The sequence below is a fragment of the Peromyscus maniculatus genome, chromosome 1, assembly GCF_049852395.1.
Source record: "Peromyscus maniculatus bairdii isolate BWxNUB_F1_BW_parent chromosome 1, HU_Pman_BW_mat_3.1, whole genome shotgun sequence".
Classification (NCBI taxonomy): Eukaryota; Metazoa; Chordata; class Mammalia; order Rodentia; family Cricetidae; genus Peromyscus; species Peromyscus maniculatus.
This window is the reverse complement of record NC_134852.1, coordinates 141,845,577-141,867,778: the sequence shown is the minus strand read 5'-3', so window position 1 is coordinate 141,867,778 and position 22,202 is coordinate 141,845,577. Positions and strand designations below refer to the sequence as shown.

At 42.2% G+C, this 22,202-nt stretch overlaps 1 protein-coding gene and 1 pseudogene across 2 annotated transcripts in view; both read right to left on the bottom strand.

Annotated features, from left to right (window-relative positions):
* Nucleotides 1-3,094: 3,094 nt before the first annotated feature.
* LOC121830854 (motile sperm domain-containing protein 3 pseudogene) lies at nucleotides 3,095-10,053 on the bottom strand (annotated as a pseudogene).
* A 7,467-nt stretch (nucleotides 10,054-17,520) lies between these two features.
* The window catches only part of Acadsb (acyl-CoA dehydrogenase short/branched chain), a 42,441-nt gene continuing 37,759 nt past the window's right edge, over nucleotides 17,521-22,202 (bottom strand). For both annotated transcript variants that reach the window (XM_006976963.4, XM_076553864.1), the window contains exons 10-11: nucleotides 21,029-21,128; nucleotides 17,521-20,367 (exon numbers count right to left, since the gene is read on the bottom strand). In XM_006976963.4, the coding sequence (XP_006977025.1) occupies nucleotides 20,297-20,367; nucleotides 21,029-21,128 (171 nt within the window). In that variant the 3' untranslated portion in view covers nucleotides 17,521-20,296. The remainder of the gene's footprint in view (nucleotides 20,368-21,028; nucleotides 21,129-22,202) is intronic.

The window sequence follows — 22,202 nt, the reverse complement described above, 5'->3', positions numbered from 1 at the left end:
CACCAGATGTCTTTAGGGACAAGCTTGTAGGGAAGGAGTAGTGCTTCTACCTCCCTTCTGGTCTTGAACCTAAACACTAGTCTGGGAAACAGGAGTGTTCTTCTGCCAAACACGTGTGTGTGTGTGTGTGTGTGTGTGTGTGTGTGTGTGTGTGTGTATCTTATTCACACACCAGAACTCACCAGGATGGTACCCAGTTCCGAAGCTTTCCTTATGTCAGGAGTTTCCCCCATCCCCTGCCCTTTCCCACTAAGAAAGGGTCTCACCATGTAACTCTGGCTGGCCCAGAGCTCACTCACTAAACAGACCAGGCTGGTCTCAAACTCAGAGATGTACCTGCCTCTGCCTCCCAAGGTCTGGGAATGAAGGAGTGTACTTCCTTGCCCAGCAGAAGCCAATTCTTAAGTCAGGAAAGAGCAACCTATATGAAGATTCAGCAACAAAGGCATTTAAGAAATACAGCCTTTTAATTAATTAATCAATTAGAAGCTTCATCCACATCAACTAACATTTATGGTACTAGAATATTCTTGGTAGCATCACATGCTGCCAGAGAGAAAGTAATCATCAACTTCACCCAGTTACAAATCCTGCAACCTACAACAGAGACCTACCTATATATAATGGTGTAACAGTGGCACACATGTTATGGGAGTAACCAACCACTTTTTGATTGGATTTAAGGGCACTCTATGAGATGAAACCCATGCCTTATACTGCTAATGTAGCCAAAATTAAATAGGTCAAGGGCCTATGGGAAAACTACTACTTTTATTCTACAAAAGGAACATTCCGATCTACCCATATAGATTAACGCCTGCAGGGCTCAGCCATCATCAGAAAAATTTCCTCTTGCAGTACATGAGAACTAACACAGAAACCCACAACTAGACAATGTAGAGAGAGTGAAAGGCTTTGGAGCATTCATCCCTAAATAGGATGCCTTTATTAAACCCCTCCCCTCAGAGCTCAGGGATCTATGGGGAAGAGGATTCAGAAAGACTGTAAGAGCTAGAGGTGGTGGATGACACCAAATAAACAGCATCCCTCAGACACAGCAGGACTGACACACACATGACCTTACAGAGACTGTGGCAACATGAATGAGATCCGCACAAGTTCAAACCAGATGATATCCAAGCACTGAGAAGGCACAGTGGTCCCACTCCCAACCAAGACAAAGTCCCACTCCTAACAAAGAAGCTGTTTGCAATGGATGCCTGATGAGAAAGGGAAAATCAGTTCCCCTCAATGGAGTGTCACTGTGTGTATCCACCACACCTCAGGGCAGGCCCCATGCCTCTGCCCAGGAGTGTTGGCTAGTGCAAAATGGACGCCATGTTTATTTGTGTGTGTGTGTCAACTTTTTGTTTTGTTTTGATGTTTCTTTTTGTATTATTAATTTTCTTTTTCGTTTGTCTGTTGATTTTTGTTGTTGTTTTTCTTTTTTTTCTTTCTTTTTGATAGATAAAGAACATGAAGTTGGGTGGATAGGGAGGTGGAGAGGATCTAGAGAAGTTGGATAAGGGAAAGAATGTGATCAAAATGTATTGTATGAAAAAATATTTTTAGGGACTAGAGAGGTGGCTCAGTGGTTAAGAGCTCTTGCTACTCTTTTAGAGGACCCAGGTTTGATTCCCAGAACCCATGTGGTAGCTCACTATCTTCTGTAACTCCAGTCCTAGGAGGAATCTGATGCCCTCTTCTGGCCTTTATGGGAACTGCATGCACATGTTGTACAGACATACATTCAGGCAAACACTCATATACATAAAATAAAAAATACATAGAATCTCAAAAAGCATGCTATGATCTAATTATTCCACTACTAAGTATTTACAAGGAGAAATAGCATATGACCATACCAGACTCCTACTTGTGCCTAAACAGATTTAGAAAAACTTCTAAATAATTTTTTTAAATGCTGCAAAAAGGGCCTTTAAGAAATATAGCTTCTAAGTTAATTATTTAATTTTTAACAGATTTATTTTATGAGTGTTTTGCTTGCATGCATGTATGTCTATGCACCATGTCCCTGGTGCCTGAGGGGGTCAGGAAATGGCATTGGATCCATTGGAACTGGAGTTACAGACAGTTTTAAGCAAAGGTCCTCTGCAAAAGCAATAAGTGCTTTTAGCCACTGAGCCATTGCTCCATCCCCTAATTAATAAGGTAGTAAATTAATTAACCTTTTAGAAAAGAAGAAAGTCTGTCTCCAAAACAGCAGGAGATGCATTGGTAATGCAAGACCCACCAGCCATGACTTAAAAAAATAAGACAGAAGTTTTAGATCACACACACACACACACACACACACACACACACACACACACACACACACACCATATACACAGAGTTGTAGCATGAATCCTAATTGATCTTAATAAAAACCCTGTGCCAGATATTGGGGTAAGTGCTGAAAGATCAAAGAGACAAAGGAACAAGCCACAGACACCTCTCACCTCACCAACTCCTCAGCCGAAAGTGAAGGAGTTCCTCTCTCCTCCTGCCTTATATTGCTTTTCTCCGCTCAGCCATATCACTTCCTGTCTCAGCCTCCCTAGTGGTGGGATTAAAGGCATGTGCTACCACTGCCTGGCCTCTATGGCTAACTAGTGGCTGGCTTTGCCCTCCAATCTTCAGACCAGCTTTATTTGTTAGATCATACACAAACTATCACTACACAGAGTCTTCCCCATTACCAGCTCCACCACCTATCAGATTGATGAGCCTCCATGGTCACATTAGTGTCAACACTTGGTGGTGAATGTCCTGTGGGGCTTGGACAAATGAATTAGTCATCATTACAGCATTTCACAAAACAGTTTATTCTGTGTCCCACCAGCTCATCTTTCTCTCCCTTAACTCCTGGAAACCACTAGTGTCTTCTCTACCTTTATAATTCTGCCTTTTCCAGAATGTCATTGAGACGAATTCCAATCCTATGCTGCCTTTCAATAGCTCCTGCTGGATGGTACTCTGCATTTATTTTGCTTTATTATGTCTTTTCACAGATTGATGGTTCTTTTTTTTTATTATAAGAATTTATTTTTTTTTCAGCTTGGAATATGAGTACAGATCCCCGGGCATTTGGGATGGGGTATGACAGCTGAAGGATGAGCATGAAGGAGAAGAGACATGGGGGCAAGCACAAACATCCCAATGACCGCATCAGGTCCCTACAGGGGAAGGAGAGTGGGTGGGTTCAACTGAGAGCTCACATATAGAAGAACACCATGGTGAGGAGGCCTGAGATGTAAGCTGCCACCAATTTCTGTCCCAGGGACACTATATAAGACTTGAGGCAGCTGGCTACCAAGTTTGTCCTGTGGTAGCTGTAGTAGGAAGGCCTCAGAGACCTGATGGTTAGCCAGAAGAACAGGAAGGAGCTGGCAGCTAGCTGCCAGAAACCACTCCTGGAGATGTCTGGCTGGGATTGGTCCTGTCCTCACCGGAGATCCTGAGCTGGCCACCGGAGATCCTGAGCTGGCCTTGGAACGTCACTGACATTCAAAGGGGGTACTCTGACCACTCATCCCTCCTTCGTCCCAGACAACTCAATGCGGAGTTGGTCCTGGACATCATAGTGGCTGGGGATGGGGGCCACACGTCAAGTCACTGTGTCACTGCAAGGCTGAGGTGTCACGTATCCTTCTGCATCACAAACTGTATATTTGGCTGGTGTACACAGGACTTGGAAGTGAAGCACAGTTCTTGTGGGTTGTAAAGGACCAGCAGCTACTGGGGACCACTCCCTTGGTACATCCTGAGTACTCGACCTGAGGAAAGTTTAGCACCATGACAACAGGTCCTGAGGAAGGAGGGGCATCCCACAGTCCACACAGGGTCTGGACTGTAGGACATCAGTGGGAAGAGGTCAGGAGGACAAGAGGGCCTTGGAATCTAGGGCTCATCAGTTTCCTTCAGTGAACCTGTAGCCAGGCCAAGAGTGCCATCATCCTGAGACAATTCCTTTCAAGTGAAGAATGATTCTCCACTCTGGCTAGGTTATCGCTTATTTACCAATCGACTTGCTGACAGGTATCTTGGTTGTTTCCTCCAGATTTGGGCAATTATGAATAGAGCCGCTGCCAACATCCACTTGCAGGTGTTTGTGTGGCCAAACTCATGGTTTCAGCTCCATTGGGTAAATATTAGGAAGCGTATTGTAATGTGCTTGGTAACGGCATGTTTTATCTTCTAAGAAGTGGCCAATCTGTCTTCCATTGTGGTTGAGCTGCTTCTCATTTCCACAGCAAAGAACAAAAGCTCCAGTGGCTTCCTGTCTGTGGCAGTTCCAGGCATGCAGAGCATTGGATTTGGGCCACTGTGGCAAGTATGTAGTGATGATTTGCATTCTGACAGCATCCAATGTAGAGCAGGATTCCATATACTCGCTTGCCATCTGTAATATATATATATATATAATTATATATTAATTATATCAATTAATATATAATTATAACTAATTATATATAATTTAATATATAACTAATATAACTAATTATATATATATACAATTTAAGAAAGTGTGCGGGTGTGTATGTGAGTGTGAGCACCCACATGTGTATGCAGATGTCTAGAGGCAGAAAGAAAGCCTTAGAGCCTGTAGAGCTGGGGGTTGTGGTGGATGCTGGGAACTGACCTCAGGTTCTCCACAAGCACATTAACTCTTAACCAATGAGCTATCTTTCCAAGCCCTGGGACTACTTTTTAATTTGGTTCTTATGGTAGTTTGAATGTAATTGGCCCCCATAATTGATGGGTGATGTCATTCTCTGTGCTGTGAAAATGTGTTGCTCTGATTGGTTGATAAATAAAATGCTGATTAGCCAGTAGTGAGGCAGGAAGTATAGGTGGGATAAGCAGACAAGGAGAATTCTGGGATTCTGGGAAGAGGAAAGCTGGGTCAGGAGTTGCCAGCCAGATACAGAGGAAGCAAGATGTGAAGGCAGAACTGAGAAAAGGTACCAAGCCACATGGCTAAACATAAATAAGAATTATGGGTTAATTTAAGTGTAAGAGCTAGTCAGTAATAAGCCTGAGCAAATGGCCAAGCAGTTACAAATAATATTAAGCCTCTGTGTGGTTATTTTATAAAAGGCTGCAGGACTCTGGGTGAGAGACTGCGGGCCAGGCGGGACACAGAAAAACTTCCAGCTACACATAATCTCATGGGGAGTGGCACTATTAGGAGGTGTGGCTTTGTTGGAGTGGGTATGACCTTTTTTGGAGGAAATGTGTCACTGTGGGGGTGGGCTTTGAGGTTTTCTATGCTCAGGATAATTCCCAGTGTCTCAGTCAACTTCCGGTTTCCTGCAAGATGCAGGAATCTCAGCTATTACTCCAGTACCATGTCTGCCTGCATGCTGACATGCTCCCTGCCATGATGATAATGAACTGAACCTCTGAACTGTAAGAGAGCCACTCCAATTAAATGTTTTCTTTATAAGAGTTGCCATGGTCAATGGTGTCTCTTCACAGCAATAAAAACCCTAAGACAGAAGTTGGTGCCAGGGACTGGGGTATTGCTGTGATAGGCCTGAACTTGTTTTTGTTTGGAGTAATGTGGACTTGGGGAGTTTGGGTTAGGAAAGCAGTGGAATGGTTCAAGTACTGCTTAATGAGCCAGACGAGTAGGAGCATGGAAGACAATGGTGCTAAGAATGATTTGAACTGTGAGCATCAGAGGAGAAAAATCTTAGTATGTGGCCTGGAGACTGGCCTTGTGATACGTTGGTGAAGGAAGTGGCCGCCTTTTGCCCTTGTCCTAGTCTGCCTGAGACCAACTAAAGTGAAGAGTTTTGGATTAGTTCTGTTGGCAGAAGAAATCTTAAAACAGCCTAGGATAGAATCTATTGTGTGGTTACTAGTGTTAACTCTGATGAAGATTTATCATGAAAAAAAGAAAGCTGAGCAAGGAAAAATATTTGAGGTGAAAAAGAGCACCAGAATGGTGGAATGGAGCTAAATTCTGTATTCAAGGACATACACAGATTAAGAAATGGAATAAAGGGAGTGGTGATCTCAGGTCTAGTTCCCATCCAGCTAAGTTTCCAATTTGTGGAAAGGAATTAAAGAAAAGCTTAGAGCCAGGTGTGGTACACACTTTTTTTCTTTTTCTTTTCTTTCTTTCTTTCTTTTCTTTCTTTCTTTTTTTTTTTTTTTTTTTTTTTTTTACTTTTTTGAGACAGGGTTTCTCCATGTTGTTTTGGTGCCTGTCCTGGATCTCTGTAGACCAGGCTGGCCTCGAACTAACAAAGATCCACCTGGCTCTGCCTCCTGAGTGATGGGACAAAAGATATGGCCTTATTAGAGGAAGTGTGTTAGTGTAGGGTTGGATTTTGAGGTTTCCTATGTGTCCAGTATCTCAGTCAACTTCCTGTTGCCTGCAAGATGTAGGACTCTCAGCTACTACTTCGGTACTGCATCTGCCTGCATGCCACCATGTTCATAATGAACTGAACCTCTGAAACTGTAAGTGAGCCACTCCAGTTAAATATTTTACTTTATAAAAGTTGCTGTGGTCATGGTGTCTCTTCGCAGCAATAAAAACCCAAACTATGACAGTTCTTCTATTGTTGAGTAGTACTTTGTCTATTATGGATGAAGATTCTGGGAAAACATCTCTTAGTTTGTGATTTGCCTGTTTATTCTCTCAATTATGTCTTCAGCAGAGCAGAGAGTTCATTTTGGTGATGTCCAGCTTATCAAGTCTTTCACAGGTCATGTGCTACTCAGCTTTCTATCACTATGACAATACTTGAGATGGTCAATGTTTAGAGACAGTTCATTTGGCTGTGTGTTTCAGTGGTTTCGGCCCACTTTTGTTTACCTGATGCTTTTGGTTTTGGGGAGAGGCAACACATCATAATGGAGGTGGATGGCCGAGGAAGCTGTTCATCTGATTCCTCATGGTGAGCCAGGAGACAGGAAGAAAAAGAAAGGAACTGGAGTTCTCCTTTAAGGGGATACCCCTAATGACCCAAAGACCTTCTATTAGGATCTACCTTCATGTTTCCACAAACTCCTAAGAGCACCATGTGGGAATAAGAATTTAACACATGGACTTCAGGGGACATTGAAGATCTAAAGTACAGCAGGTCATGTCTTACACGTGTCACACTCTGTAGGTCAGTGAAATGGCTTACTGGGTAAAGGTGCTTGACTTCAAGTCCAACAGCCTGGGTTCAAGCTCTGGGACCCACATGGTTGAGGGAGGGCACTCACTCTTGAAAGTTGTCCTTTGACATTCACATGCATCCCATGGCATGTGTGTGCCTCTGAGTACATCACACATACTTAAATAAATAATAAATAAATGAAAAAAGTCATTGGAAAATCCAAGATCACATAGATTTTCTCCTAGATATTTCAATTTTGTGTTTTATTTTTAGTTGTATTATTTAAGTTCTGTGATAGGTATAATCTATTTTTTTTTAAGAGACAGGGTTTCTCTGTATAACAGTCCTGGCTGTCCTGGAACTCACTCTGTAGACCATGCTGGCCTCAAAGTCAGAAATCTGCCTGCCTCTGCCTCCCAAGTGCTGAGATTAAAGGCATATGCCATCATTACCTGGCATATCTTTTTTTTTTTTAATGCATGTGAGTGTTTGATTGTTCTAGTTCAGTTGATAAGGCTATCCTTGACCTATTTTATTGACTTTTCTCCTTTATTATTGATCAGTTTGCTACACTTATTTGGGTCTATTTCTGGGCTCTGAATTGTGTTCTACATACCTGTTCCTTGACTAATATTGTACTATCCTGATCAATGTAACTTTATAGTTGAGTCCTGAGGTTGAGAAATGTCAACTCTTCAGTGTTAGTCCGTCCCTTCAATACTGCTTTCCTTAGTCTAACTATTTTACCTCTCCCACATAAACTGTAGAATTCACTTGTTAATATCTACAAAATAGCTTTCTGGGGAATTGGAAATGGATTGTATTGAATCCATAGTTACAGTAATTTGGGAAGAACTAATATCTTGATAAGACAGAGTTTTTATGAACGTACAATGTATCTCTTTTTAATTTGCTTCTTTTGTGTATTAGTGTTTTATAAGTTTTCTCAACTAGATCTAGTGCATATGTTGTTAGATTTATACCTATTTTATTTTGAGGAGTATTAGTGTAATAGCATTTTTATTTTTTTTTTTTACTTCAAATCCTACTTGTTCCTTGGTGGTATATAAGAGACTGGCCTTACGTTACATTAACTGTTTTCTGCCACCTTACTAGCTTCACATATCTTCCTGAGATTTTGTTATTGATTCCTTTAATCTACATAGATCGTGTTGTGTGAATTTTCCTGGGGAGACATGGACAGATGTCTATTTGCCCCAGAACACCAGCAACAGACAAAGGACAAGAGTCTACTAAAGCCGAGCTTGATGAATCAGTGGGTCTCTTGGGACTACTTAACGGAACATGAATGAATGTATCACCACAAACTCCACCCCCAACACAGGCAGTGACTCTCAGAAGCTGCATCTCTAGAGTTCCCTGAAAGATAGCTCCAACAAAGAGACCTTATCTCCCCTTAATTGTTTACTGCTTATATAAGCTTTGGAGGGGGTCCTTGTGAATCTCAAGACTTTCTGATCCTCCTGAATCTTAGATTCCTTCCTTCCAAGGAGGAAATGTTTCAATTAGGAAGAAATAGCAACACAATAATATCATCTGTGAACAAAGAGATTTGTTCCTTCATTTCCAGTCAGTATACCTTTCCTTTTTCTTATCTTACTGCATTAGCTAGGATTTCTAGTACAAGGTATAACAGAGCATTTAAAAAGTTATTTTAAGTGTATGGATGTTTTGCCTGCATATATGTTTGTGCATCATGTGCATGCTTGGTGCCAGCTGAAGAGGGAAGAGGGTGTCAGACCCTCTGAAACTAGAGTTACAGATGGTTGTGAGTCACCATGTGGGGCCTGGGAATTGAGATCCCCAAACAAAACAAAACAACAAAACACAGCTAGTGCTCTTAACCAAGTCATCTCTCTAGGCCCAATTATTTTTTTTTTGAGATTGTAATTTAATTAAACATTTCTCCCTTCCATTTCCTCCCTCCAAACCCTCCCATACACCCCTCCCCAGTCTTCTTTAATTCATGGCCTTCTTTAAAAATTTTATTGAATGCATATATGTATGCTTATATACATATATATTCTTAAATATAACCTGTTCAAAGTCCATATGATGATGTGTTTTCAGGGATGACTGATACTGGACAACTAATTGATGTGCTCTTTCCAAGTGGAAGTCACCTCTCCCATTCCCAGCTGTCCTCTGTTGCCTATAGTTTTGTGTAGGGTTGAGGCCTTATGGGATATTCTCTGTCCAGCTTAGCCTCTTCACTGGGGTCACCCTTTTTTTCTTACATTTGGGCTGTTATGTTGATGAGTCTTTATGGTGTAGCTCTTACAATCTTTCCCCTCCTTCTTCTGCAATGCTCCCTGAGTCTTAGGAGTAGACATGGTTTGTAGATATATCCACTGGGACTGTGTGCCACAACTCTGCATTTTGATCAGTTGTGGTTTTCTGGAGGTGTCTCTGTCTGTTGCAAAGTTTTTTTGATGAGAAGTGAAGACTACACTTACCTGTAGGTATAAGGGCAAAGGTTTATAGATTGTTAGGGATAATGGTGGTTTAATAAATTAGTGATCACAGATTATCCTCCAATAATCATGACTTACTAGCACTGAGTAGTTAGCTGGGCTTCCAGTACCAGGAATGGTCTCCCTCTTATTGACTGGGTCTTAGTCCAATTAGAGAGCTGCTGGTTACCTCCAAGGCATTTCTGCCACTACTGCACCCTTAGGGTTATCACACCATGCTGGTTGTTGATGTGGTTCACAGGTGTCATTGACTTTGGAAACTTGCATGATGCCTTCTTGTCCCTTGAAAGCTAGTCCTCAGGGGAGGGAGTGCTGAGATCAGTTCCAGCTTAGGGATCTCTGGGCCCTGTTTCTAAAGTGCATGGTGTCTTCAGCAATAGGAACTTACCTTCCACTTCTGGAGTGTAACTGTGAGCTATGGCATTGGGCTGCATATTTTGGGAGGCTCTTGGACAGCCCTGATCAACAATTCAAAGGAGGGCTTCTCATGTCTGATATTGGGGTATGTGTTAGGAGGTCTTTGACTCTTGGAGGGAGCACCATCAGCCCAGATGAGAAATGTTTATTAAGACTCTATGTATACATGGAGTTATGTGTAATATATTTTTTGTAGCTATTAACACTATGATTCCGTGTGGTTTTTTAGATGTTTTTGTGACTTGACCCACCTCCCTCCTTCATTTACATCTTCACCCTCCCTAAAGAATCCCTTCTTTTCCCATTTGCCCTTCAGATCACTTGTATTCTGCTAGTCTCTTTGCCCTCCTACACCTTCTTCATTTACCTTCCCCCCCCCAAGGAGCCCTCCCTTTTTTATTTCCTTGCTCAGATCACTTGTTTCCTGCCATTTGCCTCTCTGTTGCTCCCCAAACCCCCTATCCTGACAATGGTCCCATTTAACTTTTCTGATTTCTGTAGTTGCTACAGACTGTGTATTCACATCTGAAGATTTGGAGCTAGGAGCCTCCAGTAAGAGAGAAGATATGATGTTCGTCTTTCTGGGTTACCTCTCTAGCTCCACTTCCAAAAAAATAATGGAAAGGCAGACTGTTAACCTGTTAGTCCCAAGAATTTGGCACTCAGTCTGATATCTTTTCAGAACAAATCTTACACATTTTTCCAAGTTTAACTCAAATATTCTCTATGTGATTACTACCCTCAGACCTGTGGAAGAGAGTTCAGGTCTTCAGCTGCCTCAGGCCTGCATTCCATAAACAAACACATACCAATTGTATTTACTGGGATTCACTGCTTCATGCCAGCACCCCATGACCTGGAGCCTAAATACCATTCTCCCAACTAACACCTTTCAAGTCGCTAGAGCTCCCCCATCTGCCTTGTCCCCCAAAGAGTGACAAAAAAGGAGGCTGTATTCAAATGGAGAAAACACCAGGAAAAGTCAGCATCAGAGAAAGAGACCACTCCAGAGGTAAGGAAGGTTTTCTTAGCTAGAAGACAAATTACAAACCCGCGAAGCTCTTCCTCTCAGACGTCAAGAGTGGAACAGATTCTTGTGTAATCGGTGATTATTCCCCTTGGCACTGAGCTGATCTTTCTTGGCTTCTCTTTGTGTTTTGATGGGCAGCTCCAGAGGCTTGCAGGAATTGGCTTGGCTTTGGAGCAGTTTCATATCAGGGCTGAGCAATAGCTTCAAGTATTAATAGTTTGTTATCACTCTCTCTTGAACTTGGATTGCTATAGAGGCCTAGTGGTAATACTCACAGAGTATGACATGAAGTCTCTACATTCACTTATGGACACTGAATGCCAAGTCTGTGAATGGTTTCCTCTCTGTCTGTCTGTCTGTCTCTCTCTCTTTCATAAAAAGACAATATTTAAACTTTCAAAAGTGACATTTAAAGAATTAGGTTTGTGTGAATAATTTATAACTTTAAATGCTTTAGAAGAGAAATAACACTTTATTATTTAAAATTTGTATGTGTATCTGTGCTTGAGTGTATATACAGTGAACCATATGTATGCAGGTACCTGAAGAGATCAGAAGAGGACATGGGATTTTCTGGAACTGGTGTTACAGGGGGTTGTTAAGCCTTTCCAGTGCACATGTTAGAAACCAGATCCTGGTCCTCTGCTAGGGCAGCAGATACTCTTAACCACTGAGCCTCCAGCTCTAGCCCCCAACTACATTTTAAATTACATTTAAATTAATTCCTGGACCATGGGTATATGAAATGATTATATTACAAATAAAAAATGTAGCAGTAGAACTCTGAATACAAAAGCTAGAAAGAATAAGCCCATGGATGGGGCTTATGGACATTTGCTAGCTCTAGGCCAGAGTGCAAACCCTCAGAGAATAAGTGCAGAGAGAGTGGAGGCCTCTGGCGTCCTCTGCTGAAATGACCAGGTGACCCTAACTGAGTTCCTAAGATGGTACGGGAACTGGACACCAACAATTTTTAGAAGTCAAGTGAATAGGACAATGGCTGAGGAGTAAGAGGTGGATCTCAAGAGAAATTACGTAAAAGCCGCAAACCAAGGAACCAATTAATCCCAACACAAGTGCACTGCCTGCTCCCGCTGAACCCTGCTGGACATGAACAAGGAAGTGTGAGGGCTGCCTTTCAAGAGCCATTCGGAATGCCAGCAGGATGTTCTGCCCTTTGTCTAGAACGTGCAACACTTTCCTGGAAGGGAGCAGCAGGATGCTGCAGGGTCTTCTTCACACTTCTTCATTCCCTACACTACTAGCCAGAGATGCAGGGGCCAGCTTGTTCTGAAATGTTTGTTCTTCTGGAGATTGTCCTGACTGCTGACGCCCAGTAGACATTTCATACTAAAAAGAAAAGAAAGGGGAAGAAAGATCAGCTGGAACAAGGGAAACATCGTTAACTCAGGATCAACTGGGTTAGGAAGAGTGCTGGCCCAGACGGCACCGTGCCCACACTAAAGGGACTTCTGAGAAGAACACAAGCTAAGTCCTTTTAACACAATGTTCAAAACATAAAACCCATGTTTTTTTTTTTTTTTTAACCTCCCCCCTTCTTTCTTCTTTTTCTCCAGGTTTTCTATATGAACTCAGACTGCCTTGGAACTTGCTTTGTAGTCCAGGCTGGCCCAAAACCTATAATCCTTCTTACTCTGCTTTCCCAGCAAGATTTCAGGCATGCACCAATAATGCATCTGGCTACATCTGGCAACCTTTCATATTAATACATTTCAATCTGAGCAATTCCCAGGACTTCCTGCCCACTGGGCAAGTGAAGGTATTATAAAACACATTAGAAAATGAGCATTATCCATCAATAAGCATATTTTTAGCTTTTGTGCACTCAGGGAAAGCCACTGGCTGGGAAAGATGGAGTACCGCTCTATAAAGGATATATATATATATATATATATATATATATATATATATATATATATATATATATATATATATTGCACTAAGGCTGACCACTAGGCTGGATGGACCGTCTGACTCCTAGCCCTCCAAGAGTGCAAAACCTTACCATCTGCTGTCACTTTGTTGTTAGTTTGCATCTCCAAACTAACATAGGGAAGAGGTCTCTAAGGGAAATGGCTGGATTTTAAAACCTGAAGCTTCAGTGACATCTTAGCAGCAGCCCCCCCATAGGCTCTCCTGATAAGGGGCATGCCTGGTGAAGCAATCCCCAAGGAGCCTCCCATTTGGGGGTGGGAGTGTGGGAGTGGATGACCCCTTAGGTATATAGCTTCCCAGGAGGCCCTTGGGGCAGAAATGGGGCATCTATGATGAACCCTGAGAAGAGGTAGAGAAGGTGCTGCCTATTTCCCCTTTCTCTTCCTTAGGCAGGCAGTGTTTCAGGGAGCCCTGCGTTTACTGAGCGAGTCTAACTGGACGGCATTGGGAGAGAAACTGAAAAGGGTCTTTGGGATGAGAGTTGTTTTGAGAAGTCTTCTCAAGTTTGAGTGTGGTAATTTTCCCAGGGAGGCTTCTAGACAGACAGATTCCCGGGCTCTAGGCCCAACCAGAGAACTTAAGGCTCTAGAGATGAGCCTTTTAAAAGAATCATTCTTGGTCCATCCACTCTTACAAAAGGCTTCACATGACTCTACACTGTAATGCTGATAGACTAGCAGGTCTCCCACCGAAATCCTTCCTTCTGCACTTGAACTCAAATTTCCTCCTGGAGGGCCTCCTGCAGGGTAATTAGGAGAGACTGGGAGTGCCATTCCACAGCGGGGGCTTCTAAGACACTTGTCGTTGCTCTAAAGCACTGTGCAGGCTGTTATAGAGAAAAATTCGGCACAAGGACAGCATCAGGAAAAAAGTGGTCGTTTAAGGGAGGAGAAGCCAGTCAAGAGGAGGAGGTCTCAGGCACCGAGTGAGCGAGGCTCCAGGGAAAGCTGCCTGAAACCACAGTAGTTGGGATAGATAGAACAGACCACCAATCGAGGGTCAAAGGAGGACTTGGAGTTTAAATCCACCTATAAAAGCGAAAGCAGACAAGGATTAAGGAACAAAGGAACAAGCTATAAGGATGAGGAGCTACTGGGGATAAGGTAACCCTGGTCCACATCCTGGCCTGCAAAGTGGTGACTTCCAGAAATTTAGTGAGTTAGCTTTGTGAAACAGGGTTGAGAAAAGACTGGATTCAAATTCACAATACTGTCTCAGACTCCTGAGTGCTAGGATTATGGTCATGTGCCACCACACCAGGCTGGGAAATTCTGTTTTTAAGGATGGGAAGATAAGAACGTATTTGTAGAGTAGAGGCGGGAGCCAGTAGGATTACAAATAAAACCAAGAGTGAATACAGCCCAGCCTCCAAGGGGAGGGGTTTTTTGTTTTGGTATTCTACCCAGACAGTCTGACATAGAGGTAGTCATTCGATAAAAGAGCTGGACAACTTTCCCCTAAAGGGCCAAAACGTGAATAGTTTAGGCTTTATAGCAAGAGGACATGCAATGTTGGATAGTGTATATATTTATATACTGTTTAAAACAGAAACCCATTTTTATTTGTGGATATGTCATGCATTTTAATATCCATTTATAACACAGAAACCTATTAACTTACAGGTTGTGGTGAAACAGGCAGTGTGAACAGGAGGTGCACTGGGTTGGGCCCAAGTCACATCTCACTCACTCAATTTAAACCAGGCACCTGGGTTCTTGGGCTAGAGACTTTTGGGGGATTTCCTTTTCCTCTGTCCCTTCCCTTTGCTCTTGTATGTAGCTTTGGCTGGCCTCAGACTCATGGCAATCCTCCTGCTTCAGCCTTCCTAGTGCTGGTATTACGTATCCGCACCCCAGCTCCCAGCTTTGACCTATTGATTTCTAAGTCATGCCCGTGATTGCAGCTTTGTGGATTATTCTCATTTATTTCTATCTGTTTTGCTCTGCGTAGTTCCCAGTTATGTTTTTAGGGGTAATGAAGTCCATGGCTGTTGGATCTTCTTCACAAATTCTTCCTTTTTATGAGATACTATTTAAAATTAGCTTTGTCTTGAATTCAATTTTGTTAGATACTAAGTTATTTTTTTGTGTGTGTGTTTTTATAGCATTTGCAGTCTTTTCCCATATATTCCAACTTTCTTTTCTTGTTTTAGGTATTTCTAGCTTCACATAGCTAGGATTTAAATTTTTCTTTGACTTCATTTGAATATCACTAAGATATTTATTTATTATTATGTGTGTGAGTTTTGCTTGCGGATATGTAAGTGCCTGACGCCTGTGGAAGGTGCATGTGAGGGTATTGAATGCCTGGAGCTCGTGTTACAAACGACTGTGAGTTGACACAGAGTTTGGGAACCAAACCTGGATCCTCTGCAAGAGCAATAAATGCTCTTAACTGATAACCCATCTGTCTGGCCTCCTCATCTGAACACCTCTTTTATTTTTCCCAAGACAGGGTTTCTCAGTGTAGCTCTGGCTGTCCTGGAACTCACTCTGTAGACCAGGCTGGCCTGGAACTCACAAGCGATTGGCCTGCCTCTACCTCCCAAGTACTGAGATTAAAGGTGTGTGCCACTACAACAGACTATCTGAACACTTTTTAATAAGTAGGTCCAACCCACTTGCCTCTATAAAAAGTACTCTGTGTGCTGTTATTCCCATCACTCATATTATATTTTCCCATTTACCATATTTTCCCTGCTCCCTTTCCTCCCCACAGTCTCTTGCATACATCAACTATTCTACCACTGAGCTATATCCTGAGCCCTACCGAGTCAGGGTTTCTCTGTGTACCCCTGGCTGTCCTGGAACTCACTCTGTAGACCAGGCTGGCCTCGAACTCACAGAGATCCACCTGCCTCTGCCTCCTTGAGTGCTGGGATTAAAGGCGTGTGCGCCGCCGCCGCCACCACCACCTGGCTGATTTTGTTTTTAAGGAAGTTGTAATAGTAGGATTGTTAGTGTGAGCTATCTGAACAGATAACCGCAATTCAAACACCCTGTAATTAGCACTTGGATTTCCATCATGCCCTCTGAGCTTAGCCTAGGATAGCTCTTGGTGACTGCCTCCTTAAAAAGGTCTTCCGATTCAAGAGGCAAACACGGCACACAGTCTATTTGTGCCAAACCCAGGAGTGACACTTTGGCGTTCCCTCGAGTCCTTTTCAACCTTTGCTGTCCTAACTGCTGTCATTCCTGTTGTCCTGTTTACCTACACCTTTACTGGAGCTCAAACCCATGTCTCACATATGCTAAGCAGGTGCTTCTGCCCCACACGCCCCGAACCCACACTCCCAACCCCACTTGCTTACCTAACTCTGCAGGCTTTGTTCTTAGTTTGAAAAAATTTGAGCCTCTTTTCCAAAGAATGATTAGGTAAGAAAGAACCAATTAGTAATGGCATTTGATTGGGAAGCCTCTGAAGATGACTCCAAGGGATGAAAGTAGGAGAGCCTTCAGCAGCCAGGTTCCCCCCAAATCCTGCCTCGGTCATGAACCAATGCACCCTATTTAAACTCCCTATGCTACAGTCTCCTTATCAGATACAAGAGCAGCCACCTCAGGGATTGCTGTTAGCAGGTGTCAAGACTGTAGGATGGAGCTGGGCATGGTGATGCACACCTTTAATCCCAACACCCGGGAGACAGAGGCAGGCAGAATCTCTGAGTTCTTGAGGCCAGCCTGGTCTACATAGTGAGTTCCAGGACAGTCAGGGCCACACAGTGTGACCCCGTCTCTTGGCTGTAGGATAACAGCTGGGATGCAGTAAAGGTGTTAAGTGCTTGCTATCATTTCGAAGCACTTCCCCTTCCTAGGACTAAAAATGGCACTTTTCTGCTCAATGTTTTTGTGAATATACATTAATGAAAACAGAAAAGGGGCACTGAGATGGGTACACGTTTAAATAAGGGACAATTTATCTTTGTAATGGTAGCTCAGAAACCATACCTTCGATGTAGCAACCACAAAAACACATTTCTGAGTGAAAAAAATTTACCAATGTCTAGATTTCAAAACTGATGTAGGAATAAGGAACACACAAGCTGAAATCTCCTATGATTCTGTACTGTGGTGGATCCCTGAGTAAAAAGTGAAGTAATATAAATTTAGAAAAGTCCTTCTTTAACACACAGGCATACACATCCGCTGGACAACATCTGGGTTGGGAGGATGTGCTCAAAAGCAGTGGCCTTTCTACTGGAGAGTTACCATGAAAAAAAAAAGTCCTCTGGGGGGAAAATTTTTTTTAGCACCATAAATTTAAACTTGGTCTTCTTTGAAAACAAACAAAACTGGCTTACCTGAGAAGAGAACTAATGGCATGGCATGGTGGACAGAGGCATTATGTCTGCCTTTCAGGAAGACTACATTCATTCTTCATGTGTATGTATGACAACTGTACTTTATTCTAGCAGCGAGATTCTTCAGTTAATTTAGTGCTTTATCTTTTCATTCCCCATAGAACACTGATTCTGTAACAATGAGCATAATCTGATACATACTGTTAAAATGGAACTTTTACTTTATGACAGGTCAGCACAAATACTTTGCAGGGTATTTCTTTAAAAACCAGTATAACAGTGATGCCAAAGGATTTCACACAGCCTTCTTCAGATCAGACATCATTGCTACAGGTCAAGAGCCTTTGGCAAGTGACTGATCAATCACAACACTACTGACATGTTCATTCTTTATCAGTTAAACTTGAAATAAATCAACAACAAAATAAAACAAGGACAAAATCCAAGATCTGTTGAGCAATGACTGTGTTTGGTAATGGGAAGAACACTAAATTTGAGTCAGTCTATCTGAATTCTTGTCTTTGTCCGTGGATGGATTATCTGAGAAAGCAACCTTGATTAAGAGTTCTTCACTTCTAAATCGACAGAGCTACCTTTATGGTTGTCTAGAGTCTTTCTAGGCTTAAACTTGCACAATCATCAAGTTCTTGGCACTGATCCCTTAGCTGATTCTCATGTGATAAAGTGAAACTTCTAACAAGGCAAACTCGGCAACCAGCTCCACCTGTAAAGCCCAGGTCAGTTCTTTATCGCCTGTGCCTGTGCCCCATGTCATCTCAGTCCTCAAATTCACAAACAGCTTTAGGTAAGATACAAACTCAAAGTACATAGTTTCATGACAGGTTACAAAGTCACAGAAATCAGAAGAAAAACCAGAATGGAAAAAATATGAGTAGACCCCAAACATCCTCTTTGGTGAAACAATACAAGAACTCACTAACAGAAGAAGGCAAGTTTGTATATTAATTATGCTAATTACTAATGCATATTAACTCTTCTTTGTGAACATGCCCAAAATATATATACAAAATGAGTCCTCTTTGAACACATTCAAAGTCCAGATATGTAACTGAGTGTTTCTGGTGCTATGAGTTAGAACATGGTATTTATCACACTTCCATGTGTTTCTCATTCTGGAGAAGGCAGAACTCTGTTTGCTCATATTGACTTCTATTGCATTATCTGCAAGTCTACCTCTTTCACACAAGCACAGAAATGAAAGAGGTGTGAGCCCCGTTAGGGCACTGTATCCATCCCTTGCTTTTCTTATCAGACCTATCCATCTTTCTGTTCTGAAAGACTGGATAAGGGGCTTTCATCTTTTCCCATTTGAAAGTCAAGTAGACTTTATCTCTTTGGATTCAAGGTCTAAATTTGTCCTGTTTCTTCTTACTGTTTTAATGGAATTCCTATCTCAACTGTATTTACACAACCTTGCATATTTAACTATGATTTGCATTGTGGAAATTAATTTAGCTCAATAAACATGACTTTGCAAAGCAAAATTACTTAGAAAATGTCGTTTTCTTAATAAACATTATCCTTCTGCAAAAGCACTAAAATACTTTCTGTTTAGCAGTAATGGTTATTTTCAGCAACTGCATGAGCCTTGGAGCATTTTCCACATCTAACTTATGATTCCTCAGGAAATGTGAAAGTCACTTGTCTAGTGTCTGCTTCTTTCTCCAAAGACTGAGGATCTGCAGCTAGAGGGTCTCCGGACTAAAAGTTCCTAACACTGATCAATGGCTTCACCAGCTGGATATCTGATTAGGCTTTGCCTAGTTGTCATTTGCATTGTAAAATATAGATCTTTGTCTTCATAAATATAAAATTACTTAATATACTATATAAATGACTACATATACTGAATGTGTCTTTTCAGACTATCTAGTCTCCTCCTGCTCTCTATTCCTTATGAGATTGTGATATTATTTCCTTATGGGGGTAAAATATTTCTCTTGAGAATCACTAAAACCAAAATTGAATTTCTCAATTAATTACTATTTAGGATAAAGTCCAATAACCAAGTTTGAGGGGAAAAATAATTAAGACACAGAAATAAATCATATTACTGAAAAATAGTGCATGATCTAATGAATATTATATCTGAATGTTTTCAGATGATTAAGCCAAATTATTTAAACTTTTTGTTTGTTTGTTTGTTTGTTTTGAGACAGGGTTTCTCTGTGTAGTTTTGGTGCCTGTTCTGGATCTCTCTCTGTAGACCAGGCTGGCCTTGAACTCACAGAGATCTGACAGGATCTGCCTCCTGAGTGCTGGGATTAAAGGCATGCACCATCACCACCGCCTGGCTTTATTTAAACTTTATAGTTGAAAACTAACACAGGGCCATGTTTTTAAATGTCCTGCTGAAGCCATCATGTAACACGGCTTTCATACAGGTCAATTACAGCAGCCAAACATGCTGCGTTTGCTGGTTAAAATTATATTTTGGGCTTTTGTTGTTGTCAGTTATATGACCTACAAGTTACATCTTTATTTTCTACTATTTCTTTGATATTAGAACTAGCAGTTCTCGATTTTCCAAATAAATTTTATCGGTTTCTACCTTGTTTAGCAACTTACCACTGAATCTATAAAGTATTGAATAAAAATTGCCTACTGTAACAAATGTTCCTCTGGTTCATACCACAGTACAAAGATTTAGTAGGAATATAAAGTGACTATTTCTGTCAGCAATACCAATACTTCAAAAATTTTCACCTTCCCAGATGGTGGTACAGTGAAACTTGGGTATACTCAGAAACTAGGATGAGAAATATAAATGTGTACAGAAGCTTAAAACTAGTTTTAGAGTAGACTGGAAAGAGAGAGGAACAAAAGCCAGGTCTGAGAACAGGACAAGGGCCTTCCAATAGAACCCTGCAGTGCTCTGCAGGCTCCACTCAATAAGGCACAACAGCTGGAGATGGTACGCCAGTGACACCAGAGAGGAGCCGATCCCCAGGCATCAGTATTCTGTATCAATGTGCTTTGCAATGGTGTTCAGCTGGATGTTGGATGTTCCTTCGTATATTGTACCTTAAACAAAAGGGAGAGAAAAGGACAATTAGGAGTTCACCCACAGCCACGTAAGACACGCGTGCTAAAGACATTAGCCCGCATTTGCACTAAGTACCAGGATTCAGTGTCCACAGTAATTCTGACTAAGGTAACATTTTTCCATTTGATCTGTAGAGGACCAGAGTCAGCTTTGAACAGTTGAGGACTTAGCTCTCAGAGCACCAGTGTGTAAACCCAGTCACTTCTAAGGACCTGGCAGCTCTCAGAGCTGCTATTTAGTCTCCTCACTGCTGGTGGAGCACTGGAGCACTGAGGCATGATGAGGCAGCTGCCTTCTGAAATTAGAACCATACTTCAAAGAACAGCATTAGACTACGGGAACGGCAAATACTAACAGTTTTAGTAACAGAAAAATGAAGACAGTGGACTTCGTCGCAGATTTCTTAGAAGGTCTACTGGGGCATTTTAGGAGTCATTTTGATGTTTTTAGAAATATAAATTCATTTTTTCTGATAGGACGAAGAAGGAAGAAATCCAGCTGTGAAGAAAGTCAATAAACACACTGCGGAGATTAAAACTGCTTTTACCTAAGTACTAGTAATACAAAATCGACAACTACTCTAGCCCAAACACCTGCAGTGGCAAACAAACCAAACCCAACCATCAAAAGTCTACTGACCGATCTTGGCGTCTCGGAAGAATTTCTCCACAGGGTAGTCTTTGGTGTAGCCGACTCCTCCCATCCACTCAATGCACTTACTGGTCGTTATTCCGGCCACCTGCCAGAGGCAAGCAGTAAATTAGAGAGTAGAAGCCCGCAGACGTGTGCACGATGAGCCCGCGAGGGACAGTTTCTGGAGCACGGGTTGACTGTGAACCAGTGGAAGGGCTCCAGATATTTGTACGTCCCCACCCCACTCTCTAAAATACCCTATTAATTCACAGAATTTTTGTTTAAAAGAAATCTGACTTGTTAATATGCACATGCTTGCCAACAGGGCATCATTTATTAGCAATATTTATTGAGGGCGGGAGAAGACAGACACTGCCCCTTCGGTCCTTGTGTTCATTTAGAGACAGACATTAACCCAACTGGCATAGAAATGTATAAGCTGCAGAAGGCAGAAGAGCTTGTCAGAAAAACGGTGGTGATTTAGATGGTGAGCTGAGGGAAGAGTGTGGCTGGGCCCCACACCACCAGTTAGGGGTATTACAAGTTGAGGAGCCACATGTACAGGGCTCCAGGGAGAGCAGGGGCCCATTGGTTTCAGGGACCAGAGAGACTGGGGTCAGGGTGACAGGGGAGGAGAGACTAGAAGGGCAGGCAGGCCTTGGAGGAGGGCAAGCAGCTTGGCTTTCCCAATGGCTCCTCAAGGACGTCCACAGAGAGTCTAACCCCTAGAAACCAAATGTGCTATCTTACGTGATAACAGAGGGGCTTTACAGCTGGGACTAGGTTAAGGTCTGGAGATCAGAAAATTAGCCTCGATTATTGAGATGGAGCATGTGATCCCAACAGTGCTTCTAAAGGAGGAAGGATGCTGGAGAACTAGTCACTGAAGGCAATCTGACCACAGCAACAAGAGGGAATCCGAGAGAAAGAGAGAGCTCTGAATGTACTACATACACTCCAGGCCATGAAGACAGACAAAAGGTCTGTGAATTAGGGATGCGAGCAGCCCTTGGGAGCTGGAACATTTTTTTTCCCTGGAGCCTCCAGAAAGCCTTTCTGGTAACAGGTTCATTTGATAGCTGTAAGGTCCATCTTACACTTCCGACTTACCAAAATGGCAGCTGATAAAATTGCCTATTTCAGGACACTAAATTTTGGGGAATTTGCTTGCTATAGTATT